Here is a 25,418-nt window from a genome sequence, read left to right on the forward strand (position 1 = left end):
TCTCACAAACCATGAGATCATGACCTGAGCTGAAATCAGCCAACAGCCACCCAGGTACCCCAAGAAGTATTTTGAGCCACCTGGGCACCCCATGCCACTACAGGTCTTATATCGCAAGGCAAGGAGCAAGGAAAGTGCTGTGGGGGCCTGAGGAGATTTGAGAAGGCTTTGGGAGGAGCTAGTGTGGGTGAGAGTGTGTGTAGGGATTCAGACAATATAGGCAAAGTTGGGTGGGTGCATTCCAGGTAGAACAGTATAAACAAAGGATGCCCAGAGCACACATGGCAAAAACCTAGGAGCAGTGGGTGTTGTACTCTGGAGAGACCAGCCAGGGACACAAAGGCTTGAGGGGTGACACTGCTGAGTTTTGGAGGTGGCAGAAAGTTGGTCTGGGAGAATTGTGATCTGGAGTGTGGTGTGGGCAGTAATGTGCTTTTGGGAGCTCAAACGCAATTGGTATCAGATGGAATGAATGAAACCCCAGGTGGAGGATGGACTGGTAGAAAAGAAGGCTGGGGATGGGAGGCCTGTATCTGTTCAAGCAGCCTGGGGACATGAAGAGGCTGGAGAGGGCAGGCAGCCATTCTCAGACTTTAGAATCACAATCACTGAGAATCTGTCAAACATGCAGATTCCTGGGCCTGCCCTAAGGTTCTGACTCAGCAAGGCTATGCAGACCCAGAAATCTGTAATCTTTTTTTTTTTTTCAAGTTTATTTATTTTGAGAGCATGCATGCAGAAGCGGGGGAGGGACAGAGAGAGAGGGAGACAGATTCCCAAGCAGGATCTGCACCATCAGCACAGAGCCCAATGCAGGGCTTGAACCTACAAACTGTGAGGTCATGACCTGAGCTGAAATTAAGAGTCGGATGCTCAACTGACTGAGCCACCCAGGTACCCCTCAGAAATCTGTAATCTTAATCAGCTCCCTTCAAGGGAGACAACAGAGACCACATCCTTTGAGAATTTCTAGATTAGAAACGTAGTAGAAGTCAAATTCACACAATCACACTACCAAAGGTGTAGGTGAGAGGGTGCAGGCGGCTCCTGGCTTGGTGCTGGGTAACTAAGGATGGTGGGACAGCCAGGAAGACAGAGTTAGTCAGAGATAGAGGGGGAGAAAGCAGGTGAACACAGCCAGGGAGAGGCAGGCACCTGGGATGTAGGAGAGTGAGCAAGTCAGGGGCTTGCCTGCGGTTCACCACCTAACTGGGCAAGATGGCAGACATGGCCTTCAGGGCACCCTGAGCTGCATCCAGACCTTGAAGGAAGAAGGATTTTGACCAGGGGAGATGGGCATGGGCTTTCCAGGTAGAGGAAACAGACAAGATTTGTGGTCAGATGAGTTTTTCAGGCCAGTATGGAGTTTGGAGTTTATTTTGGCCCAAAGTGAGAGAGATCTGGAAGGTTTGGGGATATTGTCACCCTTGCTATCTAGGGCAGTACTTAAGAGAGTGTGCAAGTTTTGGGATGGAGTGAGGGCAATGACTTTGGGTGTCTTATCACTAGGCCCATAGCCCCTCTCCTGTTTTTGATTGATTCATGTTGGCAAGGAATGGGAGGCTGAGGGAAGGCTGGGGAAGGGGCAAGAGAAGGAGGTCCAACCCTATTTTATGATCTCAGTGGAAAAAGCTGTTGTGAGTAGTTTTTGTTGCCAGCAGAGCCACAGAGATGGGCCCCATGAGTCACTGCTCAGTCCTGCAAACTCAGCCCATACAGCCTCCTGTGGTCAGTAGCCTGGGCTTGTTCCAGGTCCAGCCCCCAGTGTTCCCCTCTAGGCCTCAGTATGTCCCCATTTCTATCTATATCTTTGCCATCCTAGGACTGTGCATCCTGCAGCTCTCTGCCTTTTCTGTTTCCTTTTCAGACTGAGCCTCTGAATCTATTTGTGACTCTGGCTTACATCTGGCTCAAGGATAGGGAGCCTCATGGGGACAGGAGTAACGTGACCACTCTCAGGCGCCCCTAAGCATTTGTTCTATGCCAGGCCATATGTTAAGTGCTGGAAGTACAGAAGTGACAACACTGTTTTCATGTAGCTACAATGCACATTGTATTGTGGAGTGAATAAACTAAGGCCTGACCCTGACCCTCGATCTGTCTGCCTGTGCCCAGCAGTGCTGGGGTCAGCTATGGCCTGTGGCTTGGGGACTCTTACCTGCTTCTGGTATTGAAGGGTTATGTGTGCCTGCCAGCAGGTCTCCCCAGCTCTTAGGGCTCTTAGGAGGCCTGGCTGGTGGCTGGAGGTGGGCAGACAGTGGGCAACAGAAGGAGAGGGAGGGAGCAGGAGGCAATGACTCAATGGGGCGGCCCTGGGACAGTTGGGGAGGGAGCCAAGGTTGGTCCTGATGCTCACTAAAGCTCTAGGAGGATGGGACCAGAGGACCCGGCTGGGAGCTGGGGATGGAGCAGGACAATTCCAAAGCTCCTCTGGCAGCCAGATCAGCTCATGAAGAAGGCTCCTAGGAACCTGGTCTGAGAATCTGGACTTTGGGGGCTGATGTGGCAGCTAGGATGGGGCGGGCAGGATGCTGTTCCCACCGTGCCTGCTTCTGACGCTCTGGTTTGCTCCTCCGGCAACTTCCAGGCTCATGCTTTAGAGCCAAGGAAGTCATTGTACCCACTGCCCCCTCCCCTCCCAGGAACCAAGGGCCAGAGCATGTTGTGGGCACAGTGTGTTCTTCTGGCCACATAGCCTACCTTCTTACAATCTTCCCAAAATTTTGGGGAGTGTCAGGCCAGGCACACATGCCCTAAAGGGACCTCATACCTCTGAGCTGGGAGGGATCTCACAGGTCAAGTCTCTAGGTAACTTTCACCAGTTCAGGATCCCCTGACTGAGGGTGAAATGATGGGGAGGGCATGAATATAGCCCAAATGCTGGCAGCCAGTGGACATTGACATATGGGAGGGTCTTTCCAAGTCCTTGTGGCAACCCCAGGGGGAAAAAAAGGAATGACTTTCTTTTTTTACAGGCAAGTAAGGCTTAAAGAGAACTGAGTTGCTGGAGCTCACCCAAAAGGTAAGTGCAAGAGCAGGCCTGGGTTACGATCTCTGGCTCCAGGACCCTGACCCCAGTCCCAGCCTCCTTGGCTGGACTTTGTGGGGAGGGGGTGTAGGTGAAAGTGACAGGAATGCACCAGAGTGGAGGGTCTGGGCCTGGTGGATTCTGGCAGGCCTGGGTAGTTCCTACCCCAGAGGCCTCCCTGCCCCCATCCTCCCTCCAGCCCAGACAGCAGTCCCCCATCTGGTCTTGGAATCATACAAACCTGTGTCTTGGGGCCTGGGCCTGGGCAGAAGATTGAGGACTGCAAAGGAGGGGCCCTTTCCTCCTATCCTCCATAAAGATACCCCTACTGGTTCCCAGCAGCCCCAAGCTGCTGGTTTGGGCTTAGGAAGTTTCTCTTTCCAGGGGATTCCTGGGATCTTGGGCCCACACTTTTCTTCTCGTGAGTTGTGAATGCTCCCAGTTTTGCTGACAGAGAGTGGGGCACCCCCCGCCCATACTTCGTGCATTCAAGAGCAGATTCCCCCCACTCCCACAAACCCTTTCCCTCGACCCTCCCGGCCCAGGCACCCACTCATGCACCCTCCAGCATCTACACCACTTTTGCCGGCAGGCGGACCGCTTCCGGCGCTCTCCAGCAGTCCGGTGAGTGGGCATCTTGGAACAGCTGGGCTGGTAGTCGTTGCTCCTCCCGGCCGATAGAGCAGTCGAGTCAAGTAAGCGGGCCCCGAAGGTGGGAGTGGAGCCAAGCCGCCTGGCCCGGAGGGTGGCAGGAGGCGGCGGCGGGCTTAGGACGCTGCGAGGGTTGCGCGCCTCAGTGCTTTCACTGGAGTCCAGGGCGGGCAGCTGCCGTCGGGCCTGGGGTGGGATGTAGCTCTGTCCTCCGGCCCCTAGGGGGCGACGCGGTGCCGGGTCTTCCGCCGCCCTGCGTTCCCTCCCCGCGGCCAGGAGGCGGCGCCAGTGGACGCCGGGGCGTCACGCTGTACCCGCCGTCCGTGGCGGTGTGGAAGGTTCGAGGGCTCGGATGTGCGGCTTCTCGGCTTCGCGGTTCCGCGTGCGGGGGTGTGAGGGCTAAAGACAGGCGAGGGATGGGGCGTGCGAGTGTTGCGGCGAGGCAGGGCCGGGTTGGGCGGGCGTCAGCGGGAGGCAGCCCCGCGCCCACGCCTTGAGCGTGCCACATGCGTAGGCCGGCCAAGCGTGGTGGTGAGTGCGCGTCCGAGCGTGGGGGCGCTCTTGGCTGAGGCTGGTGTGAGCACGGACGCGCGGGGACAGATCCTTGTCATTCTCTGTCGTTTCAGGCCTGAACTTCAGGCGCATTTGCGCTATACCTCTACCCGGGCACCAAGACTGGCCCCTCCTGTGTTCTAGTGCCTTCTATCTGGGTCACCCACCGAGCCCTACCGGAACATCTTCAATCCATTTCCTGGACTAGCAGAAGCCTCACAGTGAGGGCCCAGACCCTCTCCCACTTGTCCTGAGCAGGCCTACTCTTAAGGAGAGGGTGATGGAAGGGCCCTTGGAAGTTGGGGATAAGTCCCCAGACTCCCAGGGACACGCCACTGACTCGAGGTTTGCTGTGTGCAGTTTCAGGAATGCCTGGGATGAGGAGGAACCTGTTCCCCACGTGCAGGTTAAGGACCCTAATCCTCCAAGATCACCAGCAGGGACAGCCCAGGGAGAAGGGCTTCTTGGCAGCTCCGTGCCTGGGGATCTTCAGTCACCCCTAGGACCAATGGCTGCAGATGGGCCGGGGGAATGGCAGGGGGACACATTAGGAGGTTCCTCAGTTCAGTTAGAGGAACCCACCCCATCTAGAGTGGAGAGCCTCCCATGTCCAGTGTCCTCCCACCTCAGCCTCGCACAGGGCAAGAGTGATAGTCGAGGGGGAGACTTGGCAAGAGACCAAGTTCCAGACAGGTTAGTGCCAGCTGGCTTGGGTCCTGAGGGGTTGGACAGCGATCCTGTGGACCTTGGAGGCCCTTTATCTGAGACATCTTCAGAACTACTGGAGCCAGGTAAGGGAGGCTGGGCCAAGGAAGTCAAGTGGAGGTTCCTAAAGATGGGTACCAAGACTGGGGGAGGGCTCTGACCCTACTCAGACTGAGCCCAGGTCTGAGGAGGGGTCTCTGGGTGAGTGCCCAATGCACACCCAAGCCATTTTCCTTCCCAAGACCCCAGTGGATCTTGCCTCCCTAAGCCTGCTAATTACCTCCTTGCCCAAGACCTCTCCTGGGAGCTGCTGGCCAGTGGCATGGCTACCTTACCAGGTAGTTGGGAGAGACTGGAGGTAGTGGAAGTGGGGTGACTTGATTGGGCAGGTGTTCATTGTCTTCTCCCCACAGGGACTCGGGATGTAGAAGGCCGGGCAGTGTTGCTTCTGTGTGCCCATAGCCCAGCCTGGCTCTACCCCAAGTGCAGTAGCCATGAACTTACTCGCCTCCTGCTCTACCTGCGAAGCATTCCCAGGTTATAGAGAGGAGGTTGGGGGGAGCTGGAGCCAGGAGGTGGCAAGGTTGGGGAATTAGATACTTAACTGAAGTCTGCCTCTTTAGGCCTGAAGTACAGGCCCTGGGATTGACCGTGCTGGTGGATGCCCGAGTTTGTTCCCCAAGTTCTTCTCTTTTCTGGGGGCTCAGCCAACTACAAGTGAGTACAGGATTGTATCTTCCCCTGCCTTCAGCCATTCCTTTTAAATAGGGTTGGGGACATGGCTAAACTCAAATTCCTTGCAGGAAGCAGCCGTAGGGTCAGTATACCAGGTGCTGCTGGTGGGAAAGATGCCAGAGGAGGTGCCTTCCAGGCTGCAGGTACTGAGCCATTTTGGCTAGGGGTGGAGGTGGGATGCTTTCCCACCAGGCAGGAGCCATTACACCGTCTTTTCTTGCAGCTGCAGCAGCTGCCCTCTCATCAGAGCCTGCTGACCTACATCTCCACTTCTGGGTTGCCAGCTTCAATGGGAGGAGGCCTGCCTTACTGCCACCAGACCTGGCTGGACTTCCGGATGGTCAGTGCAGTGGGTCGGGGCATAGGGTGGGTGGCAGGCAACCTGGCCAGCAGAGGAGCCTCTCCTGGGTTGGTTTGAGCAGTGCAAAGCTGGCTGCAGTGGCCTGGGATCCAGGATGCCTGGGACCAGCACTGCACTACTCTGGTCATGCCTACCCTTGTTCACAGCGTCTGGAAGCCCTACTGCAAAGCTTCCAGGTGGTTTGTGCCTTGCTCCAGGAGGCCATTGAGAGCATGAAAGCTGTGCCCCAGCCCATGGAGTCTGGGGTGAGTATCCCCTCAACACCTCTCCAGATGCTCCCTGTCTTCCTCCTTTTCTCCGATGCTCACCTCCACTGACTGTTGCCCTTAATCATAGGAAGTTGGTCGGCTGCTCCAGCAGACACAAGTCCTGATGCAGCACGTGCTAGACTCACCCTGGCTAGCATGGCTACAGTTCCAGGGGGGGTTGGAGCTGGCATGGTTGAAGCAAGAGGTCCCAGAGGTGACCTTGAGCCCAGACTACAGGTAGACGCAAACTCAGATCCCCGCTCTTGCCCCAGCCCACCATATTCCATGCCAAGGACTCAGCTGGCTGGCTCAGAACCAGCCAGGATTGTGGTCCCAGGACAGGGTGGAGTGAAACAAGGCATCTAATAGGAGTCGTAAGACCATGTACCCTGTACCAGGTCAGCAGTGGATGAAGTTGATGAGCTCTATGGCCGTGTAGATGGACTGCTGCACCAACTGACCCTGCAGAGCAACCGGCGAGTACAGGCACTAGAGTTGGTCCAGACTCTGGAGGCCCAGGAAGGCAGGCTGCACCAGGTGGGAACTATCTGCTCAGATGGGCCCTGCCTCTGATCTCAAGCATGACCTTCACCCCACAGCAGCATTCTTTTCCCTGTTTGTGCCCCTCCAGATTGAAGTATGGCTACAGCAGGTGGGCTGGCCAGCACTTGAGGAGCTAAGGGAGCCCTCACTGGACATGCTGCTCCAGGCCCAAGGCCCTTTTCAGGAGCTGGACCAGGTTGCTCAGGTGAGTTTGGTTACTTGTTTATTCCCTAGGTATTGGGTCAGTTTGCTAGGGACTAGGAATGCAGGATGGGTGAGAGCAAATCTATCCATTTCTCTCTTGGAATTTACAATCCAGCAGACATCAATGGTAGTCAAAGGTTCAGAGCCACGTATGTGTGATTGCAAACTGAGGCAAAAGCTCCGGAAAGAACACAGGTGGTTCTGAGTTTATTACAAAAGACCTGAGGGGCGCCTGGGTGGCTCAGTCAGTTAAGCCGACTTCAGCTCAGGTCATGATCTCTTGGTCCGTGAGTTCGAGCCCCGCATCGGGCTCTGCTGACAGCTCAGAGCCTGGTGCCTACATCGGATTGTATGTCTCCCTCTCTCTCTGACCCTCCCCCGTTCATGGTCTGTCTCCTTCTGTCTCAAAAATAAATAAACGTAAAAAAAAAAATTAAAAAAAAAAAAAGACCTGACCCAGAAGGGGTGTTGGTCTAGCTTTCTTGAGATACTGACTTTTGAGATGAGAGCTGAAGAATAGGTTAACCAGGAGAAAGAGGGATTGGGGTTGAGAGACATTCCCACCTGAGGGAACAAAGAGCATGTGCAAAGGTTCTGTGGCAGGAAGGAGCACGGCTTGCCTGAGGAACCATAAGAAGGATAGTGAGGTTGAAATGCAGGGCAGTAGAAGGAGAGAGAGTGAAATAAGATGAGGTAAAATGAAGCTGGAAAAACAGTCAGTGGCCAGATTGCTGGGTCCTGTAGCAGTATAAAATTTAAGTGGAAAAGTCACAATCAGATCCATGTTCTATGAAGATTATCTTAGTTTTTGGTTAGACAGTGATTTGAAGGACTGACATGTAGAGTCCACAGAGGCATTTGCAATGGCCCAGTGGGAATGATGCTTTCTCTAGCCAGATGGTGGCAGAGGAGACTGATTTTAGAAATTGCCGGGATTTGCTATGTGGGGTAAGTAGGAGAGGGAAGGGGCGCCTGGGTGGCACAGTTTGTTGAGCGTCTGACTCTTGATTTTGGCTCAGGTCGTGATCCCAGGGTTGTGGGATCGAGCACTGCATTATGTGGACCCTGCTGGGGATTCTCTCTCTCTCTCCCTTCACCCCCCTCCCATGCTTGCACATGTGTGCTGTCTCTTTCTCAAATACGATTAAAAAGCAAAAAAAGAAGGAGAGGGAGGTTGTAGGGGTGAGTGGACGTCTCTTCTGAGAGAGCGACCAGGAGACAAGGGCCTTCTGAGGCAAGGGGATTCATCAGTGCAGTCTTGGGTGTGCTCTGGAGATGACCATAAGGGACTGAGACCCATGGGGATTGGCCTGGAACTCAGAAGAAAGACCTGGCCATACAGGGTCACTTGGTGGACATAGGTGTGTGGATGATATTTGACGGTCACATAAGATTGGCTCAGGAGAGAAAGTGTGGACTGTGTTCAGGAACGCCAGTGTTGAATGGCTCTGGTGAGGGATGGGGAGCAGGAGGAGAATAGGGTGAGTGGGGAGGAGTTGGGGAGCTGTAAGAGAGAGGATTGGAGGCTGCTGAGCAATGGTCAGACGAAGCCTGACAATTGCTGGGGATGGAGGTGGCAGTGAGGTTGCACTAGGCTGATGAGGTGAAGAAACAGTGATACCTGATACCGAGGAGAATAATTCCTCCAGGAAGTTTGTGTAGAGAGGCACAGAGACAGGGGAGTGGATGGGGGTGTGGGGGGAGGGTCTTCAGTCACAAGAGAGACTTGACAATGACGTGTAGATATCTGTGGAAAGGACTGCTCAGGGGCTAGACCATGGCCCAGATTTGCTAAGCCCAGTCTTTGTCTCCAGGAGCAGGTCCGGCGAGGGGAGAGGTTTCTGCAGCCACTGGCTGGCTGGGAGGCTGCTGAGCTGGGCGCTGCTGGGGCCCGCTTTCTGGCCCTGCAAGCCCAGCTGACTGACTTCTCCAGGGCTTTGGCCCAGCGGCGGCAGCGGCTGGCAGATGCTCAGAGGCTGTTGCATTTTTTCAAGCAGGTAGGTGCGGTGTCCTGTCCCTGGTTCCAGGTGGTCAGTGGGGATGGAGGGGTGGCTTCCTGGCTTCATCACAGCCTGAGCTCTTTCAGGACATCCTGCCTCTTCTCTCTCCTTGTCTTTGGTCTGACCCCAAAATTCAACCACTGGGGGTGTGGCCTGAGCCATCATTCTGGGGGGCTGGGGGAGTGGGTAGAAGAGAAGGCTCAATGGTTTTGGTGGGCTCTGCCTTCAGTGCCTCTCTGGCCTTGGTGTTACAGGCCTCGACATGGGCTGAGGAGGGGCAGAGGGTGTTGGCAGAGCTGGAGCAGGAGCGCCCAGGGGTCGTGCTGCAACGGCTGCAGCTGCATTGGACCAAGCACCCTGACTTGCCTCCTGCCCACTTCCGAAAGATGTGGGCTCTGGCCACAGGGTTGGGCTCTGAGGGCATTCGCCAGGAGTGCCGCTGGGCCTGGGCACGATGCCAGGACACCTGGCTGGCCCTGGACCAGAAGCTAGAGGCTGCACTGAAGCCACCACTGACGACGACCACAACGGGCAGCACAGCTAGCCTGTGTGTCAGCCGTTTCCCTGCTGCATCTGCCACCCCTCCCCTGAGGAAGGCATATAGCCTCGATCAGAATCTGGGGCAGAGTCTCAGAGAGCCTGCCCACCACTGCCACCATGCGGCTATTGTGGCTGCTTCCCACGGACCAGACGCTGAAGGTGGTGCCCAGCCAGGGTCATCCCCTACCATGCTTCCACCAGGCAGTTCTGACCCCAGGACCCCCAACAGGTGCAGGCAGAGGGCAGGGCAGGGAGGGCAGTGGCAGGAGAGATGTCTTGAATCTTGACTCTACCTGTCTGGTAGGCTCCAGCTGGTATTGGCAGAGATGGTGGCTACAGAGCGGGAGTATGTCCGAGCTCTTGATTACACCGTGGAGAACTACTTCCCTGAGCTGGATCGCCCCGATGTGCCCCAGGGCCTCCGTGGCCAGCGTGCCCACCTCTTTGGCAACCTGGAGAAGCTGCGGGACTTCCATTGTCATTTCTTCCTGCGTGAGCTGGAGGCCTGTACCCAGCACCCATCCCGGGTAGCCTATGTGTTCCTGCGCCATGTAAGCCCACAGGTCACACAGCCCCTACCTGATTCTGCCACGTTCAATAAAGAGATCTTAGCACATGCCTGGTGCCAGGGTCTGTGCTGGCTATAGCTATGAGCAAGACCAGTAAGGTCCCTGTCCCTGTAGGTAATCACGTTCAGTAGAGGAGACAAAAGTAAAAAAGGTAATTCCAGATGGTAGTTGGAGTCAGGAAGAAAATAATCAGGATATATACATGATCGTGATTTAGTAGTGGGGTTGGGGGGTGGGGCAGTTAGAGGCCTCTTTAACAGGCTGAGGCCAGGGGAGGGGCTGGTCTCAGAGCGTTCTATCCAGAGGAAAGATCAAGTGTAAAGCTTTGGGGCAGGGAAGAGGCTCAGTGGTCAAGGAAAAGACAGGTCAAAGTGGCTGAGTGTAGTGAGCAAGAGGAGTAGTCCAAGGTGAGGGAGCCCAGAGTGGTGGTCCAAGACAATGGGAGGAGCAGAGGCCCTGTGGGCAAGCCCCATTCGGCACAGTGCCTGTTCTTTCCAGGTTACCCTTCATTCAAAGCCAGGCAGACTGGATCTGCAGGGGGAATCTTCCCGGGGAATTGTTTGTTGGCATTTTGGTCCTCCCAGGCTGAGGGTATCTGGCCCCCTTGCACCTGGACTGATCTGTGTGTCCTCACAGAGGTTGCAGTTTGGGATGTATGCACTCTACAGCAAGAATAAACCTCGCTCTGATGCCCTGATGACCAGCTTCGGTCATGTCTTCTTCAAGGTAGATGAGCCTGAGACAAGGGGAGGAGGGGATGGAGGAAGTAAGTACCTTGAAGCCACCTGATGGTCTCCTACCCACCTGGCAGGACAAGCAGCAAGCACTGGGGGACCACCTGGACTTGGCCTCCTACCTGCTGAAGCCCATCCAGCGTATGAGCAAGTATGCATTGCTGCTGCAGGAACTGGCAAGGGCCTGCGGGGGTGCTGTGCAGGAGCTGAGTGCCCTGCGGGCTGCCCAGAGCCTTGTGCGCTTCCAGTTGCGACATGGCAATGACCTGCTAGCTATGGACGCCATCCAGGGCTGTGATGTGAGTCATGCCAGGCCATGGTGGGCAGGTGCGGTGGGTGTGAAGAGAGGGGGCAGGAGAGGCTGGGCACTCACTGGGCCCCACCTTGGCAGGTTAACCTGAAGGAACAGGGTCAGCTGGTGCGACAGGATGAGTTCATGGTACGTGCTGGGCGCCGTAAGTCCTTGCGCCGCGTTTTCCTCTTTGAGGAGCTACTGCTCTTCAGCAAGCCTCGCCGAGGACCCACGGGCATTGACACATACGCCTATAAGCGTTCCTTCAAGGTAGGCCCACTCGACCCCTCCTATGTTCCCTGCCCTACCCTCACCCCCTCTGGCCTCACCAAGCCCCTCTCCTGGCCACACAGACGGCAGACTTGGGCCTCACTGAGTGCTGTGGGGATAACAACCTGCGGTTTGAGATCTGGTTCCGCCGTCGCAAGGCCAGGGACACCTTTGTGCTGCAGGCTGCCAGCTTGGCCACCAAGCAGGCTTGGACAGCTGACATTTCTCGTCTGCTCTGGAGGCAGGCCATCTACAACAAGGGTGGGTCCCTGCCCCTATTTCATCCAACGGTCCCCTTCCTGGAGAGCTTACGTCCCACAGGGCCCCATACAGGGCCTAGGGACCTGGAAATGCTTGGGAGCAGGGAGGTCCAACAGCAGCAGCCAGTGTAGGAAAGGAACTTCAAAGTCAGGCAGTCCCGCTGTCACTGTCCCCGACTGTGGACACAGTGTTAACCTGAGTATGACACCTGTCCCCAGGATTGTTGGGAGGAGAGTATAGCACCAGAAAGGCCCAGTGCACAGGATGGCTAATATGCTGGGTATGGATGTAGAAGAAGGACTTACTCAAGGGGTTGGTAGACACAGAGGCCTAAGGGCAAGGCTGATGTCCAGAGAGGCCCCACCTATGCTCACTCTCCACCCAGAGGTTCGCATGGCTGAGATGGTGTCCATGGGTGTGGGGAACAAGGCCTTGCAGGACATCGACCCCAGCGAGGAAGCTATCAACGACCGCACTGTCAACTACATCCTGAAGTGCCGAGGTAGCAGGCAGGCTACAGGGGAGTGTGGGTGTGGAATGCTGCATGGGAGATAATAATGACCTCTGTCACCCCTTGCCTGTGCTCCCTTCAGGACCTTGGCCCAGGTGGGCTCTGGCCTGTCCCAACCTGACCCTTTCTCTTACACAGACATTCGCTCTCGGGCCTCTGTTGCTGTGGCCCCGTTTGACTATGAGAGCCCCTGTCTGGGGGCCTTGAGCTCCCTTCCTGGAGACCCTGCCTCTTGCTCTATGCTGGGGTCCCTCAACCTGCATCTGTACAGAGACCCGGCTCTTCTGGGACTCCGCTGGCCCCTGTATTCTACCAGCTTCCCAGAGGAAGCAGCACTGGAGGCTGAAGCGGAGCTGGGCAGCCAGCTGTCTTTGAGTAGGTCTGGGCTTAGCCAGAGGCAAGAGGGCACTGCTTAGGGTCTGGCCCTCCCCTGTGACAGCTCACTTTCCTCCTCCCCAGCTCCTGAAGACTCAGAGGTGTCATCCCAGTGCCAATCAGCCAGTGGATCCAGTGGCTCTGACAGCAGCTATATGTCAGGGTGGGCCCTGGGCAGAGGTCTTGAGGACTTGTCCTGTGTGAGTATCATTTTGTCCTCTTTCTACCAGCCCCAGCTCAGGCCTATGCCTGTCTTTCCTTTAGGAGGAAATGGGGGTGTGTGGGCCAGGGCCATACCCCAGAGATCCCACCTGGACCTTTAGTTGAGGAAACAGGCAGTCACACCTAGCTTGTCAACCGCAGGTCTGAGCCTGGGCTGGAAGGCAGGCAGCGGATCCAGCAGCTTGTAGCTCCAAGAAATATCACCTCTCTCAGGATCTGCTATGACCAGAACGTGACTGGTATGTGGGCCACCTCCAGCCCACATGCACTGCCCTATTGACTGCTCTTTCTGATGTCTGTGCCCATTGGCAGACTGGCAGGGACCTGTCCTAGGGAGCCTGGCAGCAAAGCCTGAGTGAGTGCCCTGATCCTGAGCCTCTGGCCCCATGTCCCCTTTTATTCCCTTTCCGGCTTCCACCCCAATTACACGTTAGGTTTAGGCTAGAGCAGAGTGGGTGTTTCCACGCTGTAGGCTTGGTAGGCCTACCAAGCCTTGTAGGCCCCACGCCCCACTTGGTGGGGCACCAAGTTGCTCTGGACAGTGATTGGGCTGCCCCACCTCTCAGGAGGAACATAGTGGGGTTCCCAGCAGTTGCTTCCCAATCCCTGGTCTCAAAGCCAAGCTTCTCAGACTTAGGGGCAAGCCCACCTCTATCGTACCCTTAACTCTTGACTGCCTTGGTTGCCCAAGCCCAGCCCTTCTTTCTTGGGTCAGTTTGGTTATATTGATTCAACACCTTTTGAAGAGCTTTCAATTAGAGCTATTCTCTAAAATTATTTCACTTGTTGGTCTTTGGTGTTTCAGAGAGTCCAGGCCCTTGACTCATAAATTACTCTTTATTTATAATAAAAATAGACTGATACACTTTCATATGGGCACATGCATTCTTTAAATGAGCCTTGGCAGATGGGGGTATTGTGAGGGCAGCATCTCTGGTCACCCTAGCTCTCTTGTAAGTACTTGCCCAGGACAGAGTAAGAGACAGACCTAGACAGGCCCCTCTGGATGAGCAGGTCCACGCAGCGGCCATATTTCCTGGCGAAAGGCAGCGTGAGCTAGAAGGAAAGTCCCATCTTATCCCTTACTTCTTGGCTGGTTGCCTATTGTAACTGAGTAGGCGGGGTCCTCCCCATCTGGGCAGGGGTAGGGCAAGGCCTATCGGGGACTTTTGATGTTCTGGGCTCAGTTCTGCCCAGAGGTATCTCACAAGCTTGTGGCTATGAATGGCTACCAGAATGACCAGAGGGTCAAAAATACACGTTTCCAGCCACTGGTTTTCTACTTTTCTAGCTGCATATGCTGACATTACCTTTCTAATCAATAGACTAGCCAGAGGCCTAATAGTAACTGGGTACCAGTGTATTTAGAGTGAAAAGTATTATAATAACGTACTTGATTACAAAAAATATCAGATTAATGAGAAATTAGCTAAATCTTTTTCAGCTATAATGTTAAGATGAAAACTTTAAACCCTAAAATTATTTTAAGGAATCAAAAAGCAAAAATAAAAAACCTGGGTTATTCCTTTGATCTCATTGAACATTTTTTTTTTTTCTGGGTAAAGAATACTTTAAAGCGGCTTATATATGAAAGGAATGTGTGAAAGTGGTGATATGGCTCAGTAGGTGAAGTTGGTATTAGTGGTCAAAAAGGTCTGACTCCCAATAGTTTCTCTGATTTCAACACCCTAAAAGCTTGAGCTCATGTGATGTGCTTCCCAAGCATGGCCGGGGTGTTAGTGATAAAGGCAAAATTGGTACCATTGGAGGAAAACTTAAAAAAACCAGTGGCCTGAATACTGCTTTTTGATCACTCTGGACTGATTAATTTCAAACCATTGTTTCTCCCTCCTTGGGACCAGGGACCAGAGGTCTGCTGCCTGCCTTGCCTTCTGGGCAGTGCTGGCCTGGCAGCAAGACAGTGTCCATTTGAGGTGTCCACAGGGTCAATTTTCCCAGTGGGGTACAAGCGGCCCTCACCTCCACCCAGCTGTACAGGCGTTCTTGGGTGTGCCGGTCATCCTTGAAGCTGGTGATGGCCAGCAAATCCACCACAAACTGCTTGGGGCTGATGTGCAGGGTCTGCCAGGAAAGCCCCTGGTCAGGCAGGGCTGGAAGCAGTTGCCTGACACACATTTACTTCCTGCCTTTAAGAGTGGGATGCAGAGCAGGGGCTTCCCTGGGTCTGCAGGAGCTCCAGGGATCGGAGACTACTGTTATTCCAAGCTACTTCTCGGTCAAGGCTTGGTCCAGATGCTGCTGCCCTGTCTTCATATCCCTGCTCTTCATGCCACCCTTGTGCCCCTGACCTATTCCCATTGGCTGGCACCACTTATCATGTGGACAGGGGGACAGACAAAGAGCAAGGTCTGGGGCCTGTCACACATACCCATAGCTGGTTGGCCAGAGAGACCACCTTGGCTGTCATGGCTTTGGGGTCCTTTTGCCTGATGGAATCCAGGATGATGTCAGTCAGGAAACGGTGACATTTTTGTGCATAAAACATCTCTTCCCAGGATAGAGAGAAACTCAGGAAAGTCACCTCTGTGGAGGAGAGAGTGGATATGGCCACATCTGCTGTGGCTAAGGCCTTAGAGCCAGCCTGGAAGGAGAGAGGTGTAAGGCTCCCGAGAGAGAGTGTTTTCCTGAAGCACCCTGTCTAGGGGCTCAAGCACCTCCACAATGAAGTGCAGGGCCAGGTATGGCTCAAGTCTCACCTCTGGGCTGGGGGCTGGCTGTAGGCAGCGTATGCTTGAGGTTGTCCATCTGTGTAGTGTAGATGATGCTGTCCTCAAAGAACATGCAGGAGCCATCGCTGCCCACCACGGGGGGGTGGGTCACTTTGAGGATGATCCCTGCGCTGTCTACCTCATTGGCCTCAGGCAAAGGCTGCTCAGGGCCAGGGCTTTCTGTGAAAATGACATGGGGTGGGAGTTCTCCTTGAACTACTTCAGAGCCCAAGCGGGGAGGGGACCAGGACAGTGAGTCACCCCAACCTTCCAGCGGCCTCTGCTGCCAGCTTCTCAGAAGTGGCACCCTTTGCTGACAGGAGCCTGTCCTGGCTCGCCTCTCTCCATTGTCCTAGAAGCATTATAAGTCCAATCCTACATTTTAGAACTCCAGGGAACTCCTCTTGAACTAAGACTGGTGTCAACTAGAGCTGATAATACCCTAGCTGGGGGACTGGAAATCATGGAAAACTGTAAAATGAGAGGAGCTTTTTGGGTGAGCTGTTGATGCATGTCCACTCTGAAGAGTATGTTTGACAGACCAACTCAGGGCTCATAGGCAGGGCCCAAGAAGGCCCCTCCAAGCAGGACCTAAACCTTTGAAAGGGAAAGCACCAGAACACTGTAGAAAGAATTTGAGGGAGCAGAGGAAACAGCCCAACATGGCAGTTCTCAGCAAACTCCTCTAGGTTGTCTCCACACTGCCCCACCATACACAACACGCCTCTCTCTTTAGCTCCTCCTGTCCATCCCACTTCAGTAATCCCTCACTCCACTGCAGTCACACAAGCCAGAAATCTGGCCCCTCTTTGGCCAGATCCTTCCCAATTTCCTCTCCCAACTGCCTAGCCTGTTTGACCTTATGCTTGTAATACTTCTACTTCTGCTGCTGCATTTCCTCTACTCCTGGAGCAAGCTTTCTGAATGCACACCTGGCTTCTTGCTCCATTGTTTAAAATGCTTCAGTGGCTGCGCACACCCCTTAGGGTCAGAACAGTGTACCAGGTCCTGAACTTGGCCCACAAGACCTGTCCTGATGAATTATGTCTTCAGCTCTGTTTCCCATCACTTTTCCACATGAAGCCTGGCCTCCAGCAAGACCTGTTTCCCCAAGCACCTGAGACTTCTTCCTTCCCCCTGCTCAGTCCTCAGCCCCTAACCTCCTTTGTGCTCCTATTATTTCATAAACACCCTCTTCCTATATGCTTCATGCAGATTCTTAGCCTCACAAGCCATGCCAATGTACTGGTCATCTCTGTATACTGCTTGGCAGAGCTGTGAACAGAGGATTCTAGCCCCACTTTGTCACTAATTCACTCTGGTCATGGCCAAGTTTTGCCCTCTGTTGTTGTTGTTGTTTTTTAATGTTTATCTTTGAGAGAGCGTGTGCACATGGGCAGGGGAGGGACAGAGAGAAGGGGACAGAGGATCCGAAGAAGGCTCTGTGCCGACGACAGAAAGCCCGATGCAGGACTCATGAACCATGAGATCATGACCTAAGCTGAAGTCAGATGCTTAACTGATGGAGCCATCCAGGTGCCCCTACCCTCTCTGTTTTATAAGACTTAGGTCAAGGATGAGAGAGGACTCACCTTTCTCCCTTGGCTTCTGCTTGCCCCAATCCTTCAGGGTGACAGCTTTTTTCACAGGGAAATATGGCTTAAAGGTTGGCTCTGGCCCCTTGTCTTTGGCTCCAGCTCCAGCCCCTGCCTGCAGAGCTGGGTCCTTCTCTGAGCCTGTGGAATGGCTTTTCCAGGAAGCTGAGGTGCTGGGCTGGGAAGCAGCCTCACTTCCTGAAGGGAGCTGCAGAGTGGCTTCCTCCATGAAGCTGCTCCGGGGGACTGGCATGGGCTGGAATTCCCACTGTTTGCAGTTGACCATGTCCCATTCCCTAACGAGGGAGATGAGTTTTTGCATGGGAGTGACAGGAGGGTCTTTGGTTTCAGGTTTCTGTGTGAGGTTGACTGTACTACATTTCTTCTTGGGAGGACTTTCGGGGTGGGCCCCCCAGTATTTGGGGTTGGCACAAAGACCTGGACAGTGGGAGTATGTGCTGGGATTGCCCGCCCTCTTGGCACCTCGGCAAAGGGACACCTGGATGGTTTGGGAGTACTGCTCAGGTTCTTCCATCTGGCTGGATCTGGTCAGGATCCCCTTGGCCTTATTCCATGAAGTCCTGTCATTGCAGTCTTGGAAGTCCATGGGCATGCAGGCTGTGGTCTGGAGAGGGAGGACACAGCAGCTCTGGGAATGTTGTGCTTCCACATTGAAGCCTCACCCAAGAGCTAATAATTTGGACTTCTAAGATTTAATTTATTCATCCAGATCCTGTCTTCCTGTCTTCCACATAGATCAGCCATTTGCTTTGCTCAGCCTGAGTGGGGGTGGTGCCAGCCCAGGGGCCTCACATACTCCAAAGGAGCATATTATCAGCATCCTAGACCACAAGTGGCAAACACATCCCTGTGCCCCTTCAATGTTCAAAAACCAATTACCATGTTAGGAATCCATGTAGGCTCTGCCCTTTAATTTTGCCATGCCCCTCAATAGTAGAGCCTACCCCTCAACACTGTGGTGGTTTTTTGAGGACACCACCAAACCAAAGAAGGTTGAGACTTACTTCTTTGGCATCTCTACTGAACTCCACCAGTGACTCTGGCCCTTCTGTTACCACGCGCAGTCTCCTGATGGGAAAAGCTTCTTCATTTTCAGATTCTTTCTCCTGGATCCATGACCTGCAGACTCCCAAGAGGGAGTCAGTGAGCAGAAGCCTCTACTAGTTCATCTACTAGTTTGTCAGGTCTGCCCTTTGGCTAGTTAGCTCTAGACAGTGGCAGTGAAGGGCTCTTAAAGGGTTTCATTTAGGTCACTGGCCAATCCTGGACCTGTTCCACCCCCTCTGCCCAAAGGAGAACAGGGAGATGGGACTTAGGATTCTCAAGAATACTATAAAGGTCCAAACGCCAGAACATGGTGTCCAGAGCAAAGTTTCCTTACTTGTATGCCTCACATTGGGCAAGGGCTTCTGAAAGGGATGGGATGCGGTATTCCTCAACCTCCTGGCAGAAGAGGGGCCATTCCCTGCAAATGACAAGATCTCGTCAGGCTGGGCAGCTGGGTGCATAGAGGCATAGCCTTCAGAGCTGCTGCCTTGACAGCAATTTACATATTGGAAATAATATAACCTCCTTGAAGGCTGCAATATGAAGGTTTTTCTATTATACAAGGAAGGGATTTCATCACGTGATTTCCTTCCATTTATCACTTACTTAAATTCAGATGGTAAAAACAGTTTTCCAAGTCTCAGGAAGTTAAGAATGTGTCGGAACATTTGGCCATCCCCGTGGATCAGCAGGGTCTGTCCGTATGTGATCCAGTATACTCTCTGAGGGTTGGACAGAAGTTCTGGATACTGCAAGAGGTTGTACACCAGACCTTGTCAGTCTGTTAGTTAAAGGGCTTGGTCTTTAGTAAGGGGCAGGTCAGTCTTCTTTTACTTCATTTTCTTGACCTTTCTAGGCTTTGGGATTTCCAGCTCCCTATCTTTTTAGCCACAGGGAGCGATAGTGGGGAGCTGAGCATCCAGGGACAAGAACAACCCTGCTTCAGTTTTACTGCCCCTAAACCACCCTCTCAAGTCATTTGTAACCCTACCCTGTGTCTTGCTCAGTCCAGGCCCCTCAGACTGGTCTCCTCCCTACCCAAACTCCTGAGGGCGTTTGTAGCATGCTGTTCATACAATAAGGGCACTTTGGGCCATGGGGTAGGGGGAAGGTCTTATTCTAAGCAGGTGCTAGAGACTGTGTGAGAGTCAGATGACAGGTTCTAAAGCAGCTCAGCCACAGAAGCCAAAAGGAAAAGAGGGTAGCTCCCGGGCCAGCATACCTTCAGCAAGGTCTGCAGGGTGGTTGCATACCAGTGGCTTCCAACATAAACTTTGACGATCTGTTGGGGGGAATATACAGTGATTTCTGCTGTCCACTCCTCATCTAAGGAAACCAGTGAAAAGGAATGTATCACATGGCCAGAAGGGAAATTAGGACATTTTAGTTAATAATGCATGTTAAGACTCAGTATCTTCAGTCATGTTGTGTTGCCTCTTCTGAGAAGCAGAAGAAATAGAAATCTCTGACACCAATCTTCTCTCAGGCCTTCCCTGCAGCTCACTACAGTTTCCTGGGTGGTGAGGTGGGTTTGGAATGGCAGCTTGGAGGGACAGCTGATGACTCTGGGAGTGGGAAGGGTAAGCCCTCTAAAATCCCAACCCCAAGAACACTGATGCTCTTCCCCCAACCCACCTCTCTCAAGAAAGCTGGACTAATGTTCCTGTCTACCTACATTGTCAGCTGCCTCTGGTTTCTGGCTGGGTGTCTCCTTGGTGTATAACTCTTCATGTGGTGAGAAGTCCCTCTTTATGTTTGTGCTTATAGTTTAGCTAATGTCACACTGCCAGCACTCATCAAATCTGTCACTGGTATAGAGACCAAGCCTCTAGGTATGTCTGGAGAATGGGGCTTCATTTTGGGGAGATGAATCCATGACCCTCTTCCTGGGGGAGACTAGACTTAGGCTTTGTTCTGATGTTTGGGAACCAGTTTCTAATGAGCTTTGTAATAAGTAAAAGGTTTATGTTATGTAACGAAGAGGCAAGAGGTGTATCACTAGATTGTGAACTCCATGAAGATAAGGACTGGGTCTCTTGTGTTCACTTCTATACTCCCAGTATCTCCTTTCCTGGTATATGGTAGGTGCTCAATAAATATTGAATGTTGCTGAATGATGGAATGCAGTGGAAACTTGATCTAAAAACTTTTTGTTAATAGTTACAGGCAGCTGGTGAAAACAACATTAGTTTTGGACCCAGATTCAAACTCCAGCTTGATCACTAGCTCACTGAGTAATTTGAGGCTTATCTGTTAAATGGACCCAGGGACTGTTCTTCCCAGGAGGTTATGAGGATCAAATGAGCACAGCATGTCAGCTCTCAAAGACCCATGTGGCCCCCTACTGAGGTCAGTCTGTACTACTTGAGGCTACTCATGGGCTTGAGGTGAGGAGGGGTACCTTAACAGGAAAATTTCCCTCTAGGAAAACCTACAAATGTTGGATTTCCTCTCCTCTTCCATCTACAATTCCTGGCCCTGGCCAGCCTCAACTTTCCTTTTTGATACCCAAGCCCTCCTCTGATGCTAAATTCAAATAAAGAAGCTTCCTCATTTACTGAGCACATCCACGGGTGCCAGACTCTTCGGCTCCAGATGAGTCTTCAGGGCTACTTTCATTGGCTCATAGGTGATATCCCTTTTGTCCAGGAAGGCACAGAGCTCGTACACCTCGGAAATAGTCTCAGTCAGGGGCAGTCGACAAGTCCCTAGCCAGTTCCTGCCCAGAGGAAAGGCCTGTTAGAGAGAGCCTCAAGCACTGCACACCTAGGGAGCTTGCTAACTTTTCATGCATAGAATGTCTTGTCCTTAACACCGGCTGAAACCTGTGGCTACTAACCTCATTTCCTTGATTTAACCAGAAATCTGGTGATGTCTTATAGGAGAATGAGCTTGGACACACAGACTCACCATCTTGGAGCTGAGCTTGACCTACTTCAGAAAAGCCCTCTAAATCAACTAACTGTAAGCTTCTAGGTCTGCCTGAAGTTTCAGAAGCCAGGCCAGGGACCACCCACTTCCATTCTGCCCCCCCTAAGTGTCTTCCCATGACATCACAGTGACTGTGTGGCAGCCTAAAATTACTAATACTGTTTGTGCCCAGGAAAGAGGCTGGGGGTCTGAATATCAGTCCCTGCCTCCAAAGGCATTTGTGACATCAGGGATGGGACATCTCTGGGAGAGATGGATGGTGTGGGCCACAAAGGCCCAAAGGGCCCAGAGTTGGCTAACCTCCCCAGGGGCTCAGGAAAACCTACTTGCACATTTAGTTTTGGTACCAGTATATTTTGTGACCCTAAGAGAGTTAATTGCTCCACTCCAAACATCAGTTTACTTTTCTATAAAACAGGATTAGAATCCATGCTTCTGCACTAATGGGGACACTTTAAGCTTATTCCCTGAGACACAGACCAGGTATCACCTCTTTTGGGAAGCCTGCCTTACTTCGCTTCTGGAGCTCACCCCCAGTTCTGGCATTTCTGTGTATCTAGCAAGACTCCCAAGGGTTTCAGGGAGGGCCTTTGTAGGAAGGTCTGCATGGCAGGGGAAATATCTAGCATCCTGAGGGTTGTGACCGTGACCTGGTCATCTCAGCCCTAGTACAGGGCTGAAAACAGCAGTGGATTGCAGAAAACAGAAATATGAAACAGTCTGAAGCCTTTGAACCTTGGGAACCCTTATACCTTTGGAACCTGTGCTCTCCTCTAAGGCCTGGGTTTAGTGGTGGTAGTGGGAGTAGCTAAAATGATGGGTTTGCCTCCAAGGACACTACTTTCCTCTGGCTCATGGGCGGGGCCCCAGGTTGGTTTCTGGAGAAAGGCAGAGACCAGCCTGAGTGGAACTGAGCTATTCACTGAGGAGGGCCTTACTTGACGTGCTGAAAGAGAACCCCATTCCCTGTGATGTACAGTCTACTTCCATCCAGCGTGCTTTCGATGCGGAGCTGTCCCAGTGCGGAGTCTGGGTACTTGACAAGCAGACCCAGGGCCATCGTGTACAACGGCTTCATAGACTCCAGGCCTGCTGCACGGCCCCCTTTCCCAGGGCTCAGGGGAGAACAGGAGGTCCGGGAACAGCCACCTGTGCCGGCGAGAAGGGGGTGACTCCTAGACTCCTCACAGTCATAATTGTATTGGAAGCTTTGGGTCTTGCTTCCTACTCCTGCCTTGAATTAGTACTAAAGAAACTTAGAGGAAGCTTATTTCCTTGCATAGCCAAATCTGATTCTTCTCAAAATCTGTATAATTTTAGGATACATAGGTTTAGAGGCCAAAGCTATTTGTTGGGAGGTAGGGTTGGGCGGGGGATTAATTTGCTGAATCATTAACATTTGAATTTCAGAAATTTCAGTACAGCAGCCATTTGGCCCCATCCTCTGCAGGAATCTTCCTTTGTTCCAAGTTCTGCTCTAATTAATCATCTATGGGGAAGGCGACCCCATAGCACAGAACCTGATATGCATTACAGGCTTCTCAGACTCACAGCCCCTATCACTCCTGGGCAGAATTTCTCCTACAGACAAACTATGTGGTATTACTTTTAGATTGGGTATTGGGATTGCTAGCTCACAGGCAGGACCTTGTTCTCCTGAAGTGGGTACAATGCACAGTCTATAAAATCCTGTCCCAGTGGCAACAGTGGGCCAGCAGGCAAGCTGCTGGGTGATTTTCATGGATCGTACAAGAGGGGTCATGCCATCCTTATCACAGAGGAGGAAACTATCCTGAGAGGCTAATTAAGTACCTTGCCCCAAACTGTAAAGCTAGGTGGGGCAGAGCTGGGATTTGAGGGCAGCTTGTCCATCTCCAAAGCTACTAGAGCCGTTTCCCTTAGTTATGGTGCTTTTCAAAAGACAAAACCACACTTTGTATTTGGGGGCTGCTGCATGATTTACAGAGCCTGTCTGCAAACATGCTTTCCCGCCATCTTCACATAGCTCTTGTGGAACAGACACCACTCTACTCATCTCTCAATGACCCATGTTCTCTGAGAAATAGAAGCCCTTGAAGGAGGGATTTGAACTCAGCCCTCTTAAGTGGATTGTAGACCCTGGAACAGGCTCCTGAGACCTGCTTCAGGATGCCACTAGTCCCATTTTTGCCTGGGGAAGAGGCTGGGAAAGTTAGGCCTAATCACAGGGAAAGACCTTATTCGATGCACAGACCAAACTTCACATGTGCAAGACAGTTTATATGTTCTCAGAATGCCAGCTGAGGCCACACTGCAACACAGCTAGCTCCCTGCAGCATGCACAGTAGCTTCCACAGATATGCAGGATTTGGGAAATGGGATGGTGGAAGGCAAATAAAAACATGAGGATGAAACCAGAATGAGGTAGAGCTGGGAGCATAAAGGCCTGGATTGGACCAGGTCAAGAAGTGTTAGGAGCAGTCCTTTTGGGCTGGAACCGCCATCTTCCAGTAATTCGCCAAGATGACCAACACAAAGGGAGAGAGGAGAGGAACTTGCTATATGTTTTCTAGGCCTTTTAGAAAACATGGAGTTGTTCCTTTGGCAACACACATGCGAATCCACAAGAAAGGTGATATTGTGGACATAAGGGAATGGGCACATTCAAAAAGGAATACACCATAAATGTTACCATGGCAAAACTGGAAGAGTCTACAATGTTACCCAACATGCTATTGGCATTGTTGTAAACAAACAAGGGCAAGATTCTTGCTAAGAGAATTAATGTACATATTGAGCATATTAAGCACTCAAAGAGCCAAGATAGCATGTGAAGGAAAATGGTCAGAAAAAGAAGGAAGCCAAGGAGAAAGTACTTGGGTTCAACTGAAGTGCCAGCCTGCCCCACCCAGAAAAGCACACTTTGTGAGAGCCAGTGGAAAGGAGCCTGAGCTGCTGGAACTCATTCCCCATGAATTCATGGCATGATAAATATAAAAAAAAAAATAAAAGACCTCAAGACTGTTTAAAAAAAAAAAAAGTGTCGGGAGCAGGCAGAGACAGGCACAACAGCCAGAGGATTTGAACTAGGGAAACAAGGGAATTTGGGGATGGGTAAGATAACTGGAGCACTAATAGAGAATTTGCTTGAGAGTTTCCCACGCCCTCCAGCTATGCCTGGAAGAGGAAGGACGGCAGAGGCAGTCAGACGCTGCAAGTTGCTCCCCACTTCCCCAAGCAGAACAAACCTCCCCTACCCTTGGGAAGCTTGCCCTTGGGCCCAACCTCCCTCCCTAGGACATTCAGGCCTGGTTTCCCCACCCAGGCTGGGCTGACCTACGTGCAGCTCAATGGGAAGGCTGAGCAGACAGGGTGTACAAGGTTTCAGGCTGAAATTGTTCTTCTCAGATTCTAAGTCAGCCAAAACACCCGCTTCTCCCACCACCACCCAAAGCCCAAAGTGGTTGTGGGAGGGGAGATGTCTGTTCTTGGCTTTAACAGCTCAAGCCTCAACTGCCCCAGAATGTCAAGGGCAGGGCAAGGTTCCTCTGGTGACATACCCATGTTCATCCGGTACAACCTTACAGCTTCAGTGAGCTCAGGGATTTCCAGAATTTCTACTTCTGCTTCTAACACATCTATGTTGGAGAAATTATCTGGTAGTAAAATCTTCTGTGAGCGTAGAAAATTCACTTGAAAAGCAAAGGGAAACATGAGATAAGATTATTTCTGATTTAACTGTAGGTCCAGGTTTGGGCAGGTTTGTGGTACTGCAACATATCCTACGCCCTCCTTGTTCTGAAACAACTTCTAAACATACCTGGTTAGATAGGCTTTGAGTCTGTGGTTTCAAGGTGAAAGACCCCAAATTACTTTGTTTTCCTGTGTCTGAGTCCATGGGTGTGGCCTCCCTTGGCCTGGCCTGGAGCTCCCAGGTGAGCATACTGGCCTTGAGACTTACCCTGTGAGTCTTGACCCAAGAGCAGGTCATTCCAAAAGGGGGGGTTGTCTTGCTGCTTACAGAGGAAAGGCCCAGCTGTGCCTGGGCTGGCAGGTGGCACTTGCAGTTTGTCCCTGCCTGGATTGCAGTGTGGGAGGCAGAGATGGAGCCAACACTAACGTCCTGTGTGAATCAACTTGGAGATTCAGAAGCACATCACAGGCAACTTTCCAGGTGACTGTAAGTAGGAATGGCTGGGGTTCCAGGCATTTGGGCCCCAGTACAACTTGGGTGTTTCCTGTCCTATTCATCTAGGCAGCAGTAGCATCTTGGAATCAGAAAGCTCATTCAGTTCACACCCTAACCAGACCTTGT

General features: G+C 52.4%; 2 protein-coding genes across 9 annotated transcripts in view; one reads left to right on the forward strand and one right to left on the reverse strand.

The window, feature by feature from the left end:
* The first annotated feature begins 2,972 nt into the window (after positions 1-2,972).
* The window catches only part of PLEKHG4 (pleckstrin homology and RhoGEF domain containing G4), a 36,034-nt gene continuing 13,588 nt past the window's right edge, over positions 2,973-25,418 (forward strand). The window contains exons 1-23 of one of the 3 annotated variants that reach the window (XM_019455599.2): positions 2,974-3,022; positions 3,413-4,017; positions 4,306-5,022; positions 5,179-5,274; positions 5,350-5,473; positions 5,560-5,653; positions 5,740-5,814; positions 5,895-6,011; positions 6,179-6,277; positions 6,369-6,517; positions 6,679-6,817; positions 6,912-7,028; positions 8,842-9,024; positions 9,282-9,796; positions 9,872-10,118; positions 10,773-10,862; positions 10,948-11,169; positions 11,262-11,432; positions 11,516-11,693; positions 12,079-12,195; positions 12,343-12,579; positions 12,664-12,779; positions 12,943-13,254. In XM_019455599.2, coding sequence (XP_019311144.1) covers positions 4,512-5,022; positions 5,179-5,274; positions 5,350-5,473; positions 5,560-5,653; positions 5,740-5,814; positions 5,895-6,011; positions 6,179-6,277; positions 6,369-6,517; positions 6,679-6,817; positions 6,912-7,028; positions 8,842-9,024; positions 9,282-9,796; positions 9,872-10,118; positions 10,773-10,862; positions 10,948-11,169; positions 11,262-11,432; positions 11,516-11,693; positions 12,079-12,195; positions 12,343-12,579; positions 12,664-12,779; positions 12,943-12,948 — 3,603 coding nt within the window. In that variant the 5' untranslated portion in view covers positions 2,974-3,022; positions 3,413-4,017; positions 4,306-4,511 and the 3' untranslated portion in view covers positions 12,949-13,254. Of the gene's footprint in view, positions 3,023-3,412; positions 4,018-4,305; positions 5,023-5,178; positions 5,275-5,349; positions 5,474-5,559; positions 5,654-5,739; positions 5,815-5,894; positions 6,012-6,178; positions 6,278-6,368; positions 6,518-6,678; positions 6,818-6,911; positions 7,029-8,841; positions 9,025-9,281; positions 9,797-9,871; positions 10,119-10,772; positions 10,863-10,947; positions 11,170-11,261; positions 11,433-11,515; positions 11,694-12,078; positions 12,196-12,342; positions 12,580-12,663; positions 12,780-12,942; positions 13,255-25,418 lie in introns of those variants that run through there. The other 2 variants (XM_053906531.1, XM_019455598.2) reach the window with 2 other exon arrangements.
* Positions 13,620-25,418, reverse strand: part of KCTD19 (potassium channel tetramerization domain containing 19) — a 31,517-nt gene continuing 19,718 nt past the window's right edge. For 2 of the 6 annotated variants that reach the window (XM_019455602.2, XM_019455605.2), the window contains exons 5-16: positions 24,664-24,795; positions 22,063-22,273; positions 20,752-20,912; positions 19,416-19,519; positions 18,800-18,942; positions 18,528-18,611; positions 18,151-18,265; positions 17,123-17,750; positions 15,519-15,710; positions 15,191-15,345; positions 14,782-14,883; positions 13,620-13,857 (exon numbers count right to left, since the gene is read on the reverse strand). In XM_019455602.2, the coding sequence (XP_019311147.2) occupies positions 13,744-13,857; positions 14,782-14,883; positions 15,191-15,345; positions 15,519-15,710; positions 17,123-17,750; positions 18,151-18,265; positions 18,528-18,611; positions 18,800-18,942; positions 19,416-19,519; positions 20,752-20,912; positions 22,063-22,273; positions 24,664-24,795 (2,141 nt within the window). In that variant the 3' untranslated portion in view covers positions 13,620-13,743. Of the gene's footprint in view, positions 13,858-14,781; positions 14,996-15,190; positions 15,346-15,518; positions 15,711-17,122; positions 17,751-18,150; positions 18,266-18,527; positions 18,612-18,799; positions 18,943-19,415; positions 19,520-20,751; positions 20,913-22,062; positions 22,274-24,663; positions 24,796-25,418 lie in introns of all 6 variants that reach the window. The other 4 variants (XM_053906532.1, XM_053906533.1, XR_008423534.1 and 1 more) reach the window with 4 other exon arrangements.

This window comes from Panthera pardus, unplaced genomic scaffold (genome assembly GCF_024362965.1).
Source record: "Panthera pardus isolate Hobbes unplaced genomic scaffold, ASM2436296v1 HiC_scaffold_19, whole genome shotgun sequence".
Lineage (NCBI taxonomy): Eukaryota > Metazoa > Chordata > Mammalia > Carnivora > Felidae > Panthera > Panthera pardus.